This window comes from Callospermophilus lateralis, chromosome 8 (genome assembly GCF_048772815.1).
Source record: "Callospermophilus lateralis isolate mCalLat2 chromosome 8, mCalLat2.hap1, whole genome shotgun sequence".
Classification (NCBI taxonomy): domain Eukaryota; kingdom Metazoa; phylum Chordata; class Mammalia; order Rodentia; family Sciuridae; genus Callospermophilus; species Callospermophilus lateralis.
The window spans coordinates 10,696,447-10,705,678 of NC_135312.1; the positions used below are offsets into that span (position 1 = coordinate 10,696,447).

At 40.2% G+C, this 9,232-nt stretch overlaps 1 protein-coding gene across 5 annotated transcripts in view; it reads left to right on the forward strand.

Moving 5' to 3' along the window:
* The window catches only part of C1qtnf7 (C1q and TNF related 7), a 100,214-nt gene extending 91,786 nt beyond the window's left edge, over nucleotides 1-8,428 (forward strand). For all 5 annotated transcript variants that reach the window (XM_076864553.2, XM_076864555.2, XM_076864557.2 and 2 more), the window contains exons 2-3: nucleotides 1,096-1,341; nucleotides 7,249-8,428. In XM_076864553.2, the coding sequence (XP_076720668.2) occupies nucleotides 1,096-1,341; nucleotides 7,249-7,880 (878 nt within the window). In that variant the 3' untranslated portion in view covers nucleotides 7,881-8,428. The remainder of the gene's footprint in view (nucleotides 1-1,095; nucleotides 1,342-7,248) is intronic.
* The last annotated feature ends 804 nt before the right edge of the window (nucleotides 8,429-9,232 follow it).

Genomic DNA, 9,232 nt, shown 5'->3' on the forward strand with positions numbered 1-9,232 from the left:
TGATTATCAAGTGAAAAACATGGTTTTCCTGCAAATGCCTCTTCCTTGCTCCTGCTTTAACTTTTACAAAAAAATGATCATGGATATATGCAAAGATTAGTTAGAACATGTCTGATATGCTGTTTACATTAGCAGAACACTGGAAACAAATGTCTATATGGGGAATTGCATACATATGTGTGTGTGTGTGTGTGTGTATGTGTATATATATATATATATATATATATATATATATATATATATATATATATATATATACATGTATACATGCCTATGTGTATATATGTGGGGGGTATATATGTGCATCTGTACATATATATAAAATAGTAGAGACAAAAGCAATATTTTTTAAAGTTGTAACTTTTTATCGGGGGCTGGGGAAGTACCAAGAATTGAACTCAGGGCACTCGACCACTGAACCATATCCCCAGACCTATTTTGTATTTTATTTAGAGACAGGGTCTCACTGAGTTGCTTAGTGCCTCACTTTTGCTGAGGCTGGCTTTGAATTTGTGATCCACCTGCCTCTGCCTCCCAAGCCTTGGGATTGCAGGCATGTGCCACTGCACCTGGCTAATGCTGTGAATAACCTTTGACATAAGAAGATGTTCATATGTAAAGTAAAAAAGGTTGAAGAATTATAGGAGTGATACCCTATTGCTTTTATCGATGGCATAGACAAAAAAATACTAGAATCATGTATATATTGGAGAGTAAAAGGTAATTATCTCTAAGTGATGAGAATAGTGCCAATATTTATCTTATTCATTTGCATCTCTAATTTTCCATTTTTAAAAAATGCTTTTCTTTGGCAAAATGAAAGCATCATTTTTCAAAGTCTATCCCTGACTCTGTAGAATAAACGCAATGTAGTGATGTATTTTGGGAAAACCTTTTAATCCAGCCTTTCTCTACACCAACCCCTGTGTGGGACACTGAGATTCCACATCAATAATGTCATTTTCAATGGAACTATGAGGGGACACACGTGTGAAAAGGTGAGAGCTGTCAGTTCCAGTTCCCCTGCTCCAGCACAGTCAGCCACACCAAACCCCCTCCTGGAAGGGGTCACTGATGTGTGTCTTTCTCTTCCAGAGCCAAAGATGTTTGTCTTGCTCTACGTCACAAGTTTTGCCATCTGTGCAAGTGGACAACCTCGGGGCAATCAGGTCAAAGGAGACAGCTACTCCCCAAGATACATCTGCAGCATCCCTGGCTTACCTGGGCCACCAGGCCCCCCTGGAGCCAACGGATCCCCGGGGCCCCACGGTCGCATCGGCCTTCCAGGAAGAGATGGTAGAGATGGCCGGAAAGGAGAGAAAGGTGAAAAGGGCACCGCAGGTAACGGACGGTGAAGCTATGTCACACACTCCACTCCCCTCACCCACTTTACCGCCCCCCACCTTCTCTGTTGCTTCGTCTCATGGGAATTGCCCCTAAAGTCCCCCTCTCTACTTCAACTTCATTAGTCCTAACAATGCACTGAGCTCTTATCATGCTTCAGGTGCTGCCCTCAAATCTTCACCTGCATCCTTGCTTTATGGTAATGACGACTATTTCAGGTAGACGTTATCACATCGTGCATGTGAGGAAACTGAGCCACACCAAGGCTGAGTGGAACAGTGGAGATGGACAGGCACTGCTCATGGGGTGGACTCAGACATCCGATACCTGGAACCACCTGGCTATTCCAGCTCCAGATGATGTCTGGATGCACAGGTCATGGATGGATAGACAGACAGATGGACAGGAGGGGAGAAGCACAAACTAAGTAGAGGCAGAAATCAGAGCCAGACACACAGGTGCCATCTTGCTGACCACTGATGGAGATACCAAAAGGGCAGTAGCCTTTCCTAGCTCATCGCTTTCCCACCTGTCCTGTAGCAGTTAAAGCATAGATTTCTTGTAGCACTTTGCAGCAACACAATTGTCCCCTAGTCCTTCGGTAATTTTCACTTTTTTCCCCCCATGAAATAAGTTGGTCCGGGAAACTTGCCAGACTCTTCAGTCCTTCCAAGTCAACCAAATTGAAATTCTAGAGAGACTCTGTTAACTCCAAAGGATTCAGAATCAATCTTTGAAAACAAGTTTCTGAGTGTAAAAGTCAGGACCAAAAAGAGGAAGGAAAAAGTCAATGGATTTAAGATATATGCCTCTATCTAATCACCGCATCTGATTTACTGGAGTTCTATGAAATAGAACCATAATGTATATTCCAGTTATTGCCTAATAATTCATTTCTGAATTTCCCATGTAAAAAATACTTGGCAAATCAATACTGTCAGACCTATGAGCGAGGTTCAGGATTAGACAAAAAACTTTAGTAAAGGTTCAACATCAAATAAAGAACTTTGAATGTCAAGCTCAAGTAGAATTTTTCAAAGGCTTCCATAGGAAACGCATGAATCTAAGTTATCACTGAGCCAAGATTATGAGTGTCCTTGAAATCCTGCAGTAACAACAGGATTGCAGTTTCGTGTCAGTGACCCTTTTGGTGTACTCTGTCTCCGACTAACCATGTAGTGGCTAAACCATCAAGCACTGGAGCCAGAAGGACTTACACTCAAATCTTGGCTCCTTCAATGACTTAATACCCTTAGGCAAATAAACTCTTGGAGCCTCAGTTTCCTCATTTGTGAACTGGTAATAGTAACTGTGAAGTTTAGGACAATGAAGCAATCAAAACACTCCACAGGATAACTGCCATGTGGGTCAAACAGAGTAAATGTTAACTGTTATTATTTATTACATTTTGATCTGCAAATATGGGACCAGAGAAACTGTGACTATCCAAAGCCATATAATAAGCTAGAAATGCTTAATCTCCTTCATGAGGTAGTTCTAATGTTATTTCAAATTAAATTAAATGTTCATAATTGCTACAAGTTCAACCTTCTGTGAGGCTAGCTATCTACCCAAATGCATCAATCCATCTATTCTTCCATGTCCCCATGAGTAATTCACTCAGAAATTTTTATGCACCTGTTAGTATACAATATTTTTCCAGACAGTGTTTCCCAGCCTCTGCATTAATGACATTTGGGGATCAGTGTTTATTTGTACGGGTGGCTGTCCTGTGCACTGTAGGCCTTTGGGCAGTATCACCTGAATGCCCTCAACTGCAACAACCGGAATATCTGCAGACACCACCAACTGTCCCCTTGGGTAGGAGGTGGACAGTGCAAAATTGCATCTGTTTGAGGACCCTTGGAACAAAATCATGAATAATACATTGTTGATGTTCTGAAAAGCAGACATGTTTGTAGGGGAGGCCAATATGTGAACACGTAATTATACTGTGTCTAAATAATGACCTTTCATTAAGAATTTACTACTCATCTAGAACTCTAAATCTAGTATTTGATGTCCACCATTATAATTTGCAATGATGATAATGAGCAATGGCTATGTAACACTTCCAAAAGGAAAGGCAAGAAAGAGAGGCATTCCCCGTAGAAACTATGGGAGCACACCCTTGGACTTTGAGGATTAATGTAGCTGAAACTGGCATAGGGGGTTTCTGCTCCCTGGTTCTCCTTTAATGACACCACAAGTCTCTTCTCATTGGTCACTCTTAGTGAACACCCACCACATCCACCCCAACCAAGTCCAGGTGGAACCAGGGTATTTTGTTGTTGTTGTTCAACTTCTCTACCCTAAATTAGAAACACAGAGCTGATTATACTAAATCATAAATTATCTGTAAAAAAGTAGCTGTCTCTCTCACTGGTCTATAGAAATAATTACTGTAACATATTCACATTTCATTTAATTTGAATGCAAATCCATAAAAAAAAACATTTTCAAATAGCCCTAGAACTAACTCATGAAACAGATTCCTCATTCTAGTTTACTGTATGGGTTTAAGGTATCATTTAGCTTATCTATGACCTGCATTTAAAGATTTTAAGATAATAACAGCTAATTTGAGAATGGGGCACGTGATTTTTGTGCCAATGTCACACCCAGCCCTTGTCACAATGACTGGCAGATAGTGGATGGTCAACCAATATTGAATGTTTTAGATGGATGTGTGCGTACATGCATAAATCCATGGATGATGGATGGATGGATGGATAAAATGGCCCTGAAGAGGAAATCAAGGTAAGTACATTTCATGGAGAAATAAAAAGAAATTGCTTCTGTCCAAGCTTCAGTACCTAAGCATAGACTAACCCTTACTCCATAATTCTCTTTATCTGAGCATATATCTGATTCAATAGGAAGAGGGAGAATGATTCAGCCCTTCTTTCTGCTCTTAGTGTGTAGACCTCTGGCACATGGACAAATTCTTCATTCACAAAAAAAGAATTACTATAAATTATTATGATTAGTCCATGAAGGTCATCACCCCAACAGCTCAGCACATTAACTCAATATTATTATAGGACATCCGGGCATGGAGGTGGTGGAGATCTTTTCATGTGCAGCATTGTGAAATGACATCCCAGTCTCTACGATCTGGCCTCATTGAATTTTCAAGAGGATGAGACTTAAGCAATCCAGTCCAAACCTTCACTTCAACTACTAGGAAAATGGAGCCAGAGAGCAAATGCACCTAACTAATCCATGGCTAAAGTGGGTTTTATCCCAGATCTGTTGAGTTTGACTCCTTTGCTCACTAAGTTTGAAGTAGATTTAGGTCTGCTTTTTTTTTTTTTTTTTAACATGCAGCATTTAAAATCGAGAGTGATGTACCCAAAATCATAGAAGAAGGGGGATTTGAGTTCTTAATGAAATCGTATGGTTAAAATTGTTATTGAGACCAAAAAAATTTTTACTAATACATAAAAAAAAATCAATGATGAAGACAGAAAAAGTTAAGCTCCTGTTGAAAATAAAATAGCAATTTAGAAGTTATTTGAGTCTAAAGTAAATTTAACAATAAAATCATGTTCATGTTCCATCTCTACCAAAAAAAAATCAAACATAGAAAGATCAGACTATTCTGACCTTGTTCAAAGAAATAAATATCAGAGTGCTCTGGCTGGGACTAGAGTTTCAACTTAACAAGAAAAACCATCTTCAGCTGGAGGCAGGACTGGATCAGGAAGAACGCTGGTCCTACCCACCAAGTACAGGTCATATTCACTGTTTGCATCCTGTGCAGCATAAATTGCCAACAGCCACTTTTCAAAATTATTAAATCACAATAGTTGATATATTAAAGGCAAAGCTTTAATTCTTCTCCAATTTGCATTACCCAGAATGCTTCATTGTTAACTTTGCCTTAATTTGTTTGAAAAACAAATCAAAACTCACACATTGATGTACTTATAACATCCAAATAAATGATGTCAAAGCACTACCAAGATTTAAAAAAGGGTTGGGGCTGCAGCTCAATAGTAGAACACTGCCTAGCATGTGTGGGGTACTGGGTTCAATCTTAGCACCACATAAAAATAAAACAAACAAATAAATAAATAAAATTTTAAAAAGATAAAAAGATTTACATTCATAAAAGTTCTCAAGAACAGAATCACAGTTAAAAGTAAAACTATATGTCAACAATATATTTTCTCTGACTACAAAAGTACATTGCAGATATCCTGATAATTTGGATATTTTGGAAATTTGGGGAAAATATCATGATATGAGAACTACTTATAAAATGGATTTGGCCATACAATTGTGTTTTAGTCTGCTTTTGCAGGGCACTGATCAAAAGACCTAACAAGAACAACATAGAAGAGAAAAAGTTTATTTTGGCTCATGGTTTTAGGGATTCAGTTCATAGATAGCCAGCTTCGTAGCTCTGGGCTTCAAGGTGAAGCAGAACTTCATGGTGGATAGGCGTGGTAGAAAGCAGCTCAGAACCTGACAGGCAGAAAGCAGAGAGAGCTCTGCTGACCAGGGACCAAACATGAACCCCAAAGACATGGCCTCAGTGGCCTGTTAATCCAGTCACACCCAGTAACTGTACTTGCCTAGAGTTACTGCCCAATTAATCCATCAATGGATTAATCCACTGATGGGTTTAAGCCTTTCATACTCTGATCATTTCACCTCTGAGCCTTCTTGAATTGTCTCACATGTGAGCTTTTTGAACAAATTGAATAACATCTTTTTATAATATTAAGTCTTCACAGCTTTAAAATTAAGTGTATTTTGCTTATTTAAGCCATGATCACCATGTCTCTGCACTTAACCTGTAGCTGATCTGTAGATACAGCAATTTGGACATAGAGAAAATAATCTTGTACGGTAACTTCAAATTTGTTGAGAACTTTTTCATAGTTATTATGTCCTTCCCAGTTAAATTAATGGGCTTCCCTAAGAGAAAACAGCCATATAGGAGCAGAGCCAAACAGAATTAGGATTCTTGAGTACAACCCTAAAGGGAAGAAGCATTCTGAGGACCGGGAAACATCATCAGGCTATTAAGGTTGGACTCTAGCCCTGGCCTTGCCACAGAAGCAAGTTTCGTCACAGCTCCAAGCATCAGTTTTCTCTCCACAAAGGAACTAATGCAAGGTGGTGGCAGTCATAGTTTTCTGGTTATTGTATCATATTAACACTACATACCAGTTCATACTCTAGCCACTGCCCCTGGGGGATACTCAGTCTCCAGAGTCAGGCAGGATGCATGCCATTCTGATCACAGCTCTATCACTCATTAGCTCTATCTCTTGAGCAAAATAATTTTTCCATAGCTCAGCTTTCTCATCTGAAATTGAAGTATTAATTATTCTTAGTTCATAGAGTTGTATGATATTTAAATGAGATAATACAGCAAATAAAATTCTTAATGCTATTCTTGGCACATGATAAATGGTTCATAAACATAAGCAAATTTAACTTTCATTATTTTGTTAAAAAAACTAACTGAAATAGTATGGGGCATGAGACTAAATAGATTATAAGAATTATTTGTCCCTATGAGTCTACTCTGGAGAAAAATATCATTGTGCTCACTGAATTCTTCAGACAGTGACCGGTACCTGGATTGGAATAATTGAATGACAGGTGATCCATCATCATCAAAATAGTAGTTAATTATTTTAAAATTAGACAGGTCTTAAATGAGGTGTAACATTCTCAGGAAAACAGACTTGAAATTCTGATGAAATTTTTCTGTTTTCATTTTCAGTGTATCAGTGATTTTTTTAGAGGATTTTTTTAGTTAGTAATACTAACTAACTAAAAGGTTGACTGAAAAGACAAAGTTGGTGTGCTGGGACCATGTAGATAATGCTGTTCATGACTCTTTAGAAGAACTATTAATTCAACTATAAACTCTCTTTGAAGGTCTGAGAGGTAAGACGGGACCCCTGGGTCTTGCTGGCGAAAAAGGGGACCAAGGAGAGACTGGGAAGAAAGGACCCATGGGACCAGAGGGAGAGAAAGGAGAAGTAGGTCCAGTTGGGCCTCCTGGACCAAAGGGAGACCGAGGAGACCAAGGGGACCCAGGGCTGCCTGGGGTGTGCAGATGTGGCAGCCTCGTGCTCAAATCCGCCTTTTCTGTCGGCATCACCACCAGCTACCCCGAAGAAAGGATACCTATCATATTTAACAAGGTGCTCTTCAACGAGGGCGAGCACTACAACCCTGCGACAGGAAAGTTCATCTGTGCTTTCCCAGGCATCTACTACTTTTCTTATGACATCACTTTGGCCAATAAGCACCTGGCAATCGGGCTGGTGCACAATGGGCAATACCGGATAAAGACCTTCGATGCCAACACCGGGAACCACGACGTGGCTTCAGGGTCCACCGTCATCTACCTGCAGCCAGAAGATGAAGTCTGGCTGGAGATCTTCTTCACAGACCAGAATGGCCTCTTCTCAGACCCAGGCTGGGCAGACAGCTTATTCTCTGGATTCCTCCTCTACGTTGACACGGATTACCTGGATTCCATATCAGAAGATGACGAACTGTGACCCCGACTGCAGACCTGAAAGTTCCCAGGTCACCGCGGCTGATACTTCAATCTCATCTGGGTTACTGGAAGGTGGAGAGAGCAGAAAAGAGTTCCAGAGAACTCCTACTCAGATTCCAGAGCATCTGCAGACAGTTCTGGAGGAATTTATCAAAACAAGATAAACCACCACGCAGCTAAAACCACACCAACACGAGCTGTCCACAATAACTCCAGACATGGGTTCTCTTGAAAGTCATGTCCATGGGGCTGGGGATATAGCTCAGTTGGTAGAGTGCTGGCCTTGCATGCACAAGGCCCTGGGTTCAGTCCCCAGCATCACCAAAAAAAAAAAAAAAGTAATGTTCATAAATATTTAAACAAATTAAAGACAATATTGACAAAACTTTTATTAAATGCCCATTGTGATAAAGTCAGCTGGATGATATTGTCCCATTAAATATTCATAAAATTACAGTTTTGTCTGTTATTTAAGAGAACTATAACATCCCAGACAGGGTTTGAGAGTTGTCAAAAGCTATAATAGGTCATACAACAAAGGTAAGAGACGCTGAGCATTTTCAAGCAAACTAAAGTGATAAATTTCTTTTGTTTTATTGTTTAGTTCTTTGTGCTGGTGTACATTCACACAACAGCTCCTTGGTGAGCCCCTGTGTGTGGACCAGACACCATGGCGCCAAGTCAGGTGGAATACAGAGTTTAGACAAAAGCCTGACCTTCATAGAGGCTAGATAGAGTGCAGGGAGCACACTGTCACAACGCTGTTGTGGGCACCGTGGAAAATAGGTGGGTTCAATGCTAGAGCTACACAAGACTGCTTTTCCTGGGATTGGGGACTAGAGGAGATTTTACATGTGAGAAGAGAGTAGGCATGCCGAGGTGTATTTAAGTGGGTGAGATGGATGCAGAGAAAATGAGGAAGTCAGCACCACTTACTCCCTGTTCCCTCAAAACATGGTATTTTTAACTGGGAAGGAGTGAAAATCCTTGAGAGGGAATAGAGGCCTGGGAGGTTTTAATGGAAATTGAGAGAAACAGCCAGTAGGTCATTCTCCCAAACGTTTCAACATGATGGTCTCCTAAATCAAACTTCTAACCTAATAGCATTCTCACAAATAAGGCCACTGCTTTATATCACTCTAGCACGTGATCTCTTGTGGATTTCCTAAATCCTGAATTCCAAGGAGGCAAAGCACATGTCCACTGATCCAAGAGTGCTAGCTGATCCACAAGTGAGCCAATCAGAGAACGAACAGGAGGAGGTAGGAGAGAGAACAAACAGATAAATAGCTGTCTCCTCCAAGCCCCCAGGTCCCACTTCTTATTGCCCTCTGAACTGCAATCTGTCAGTTA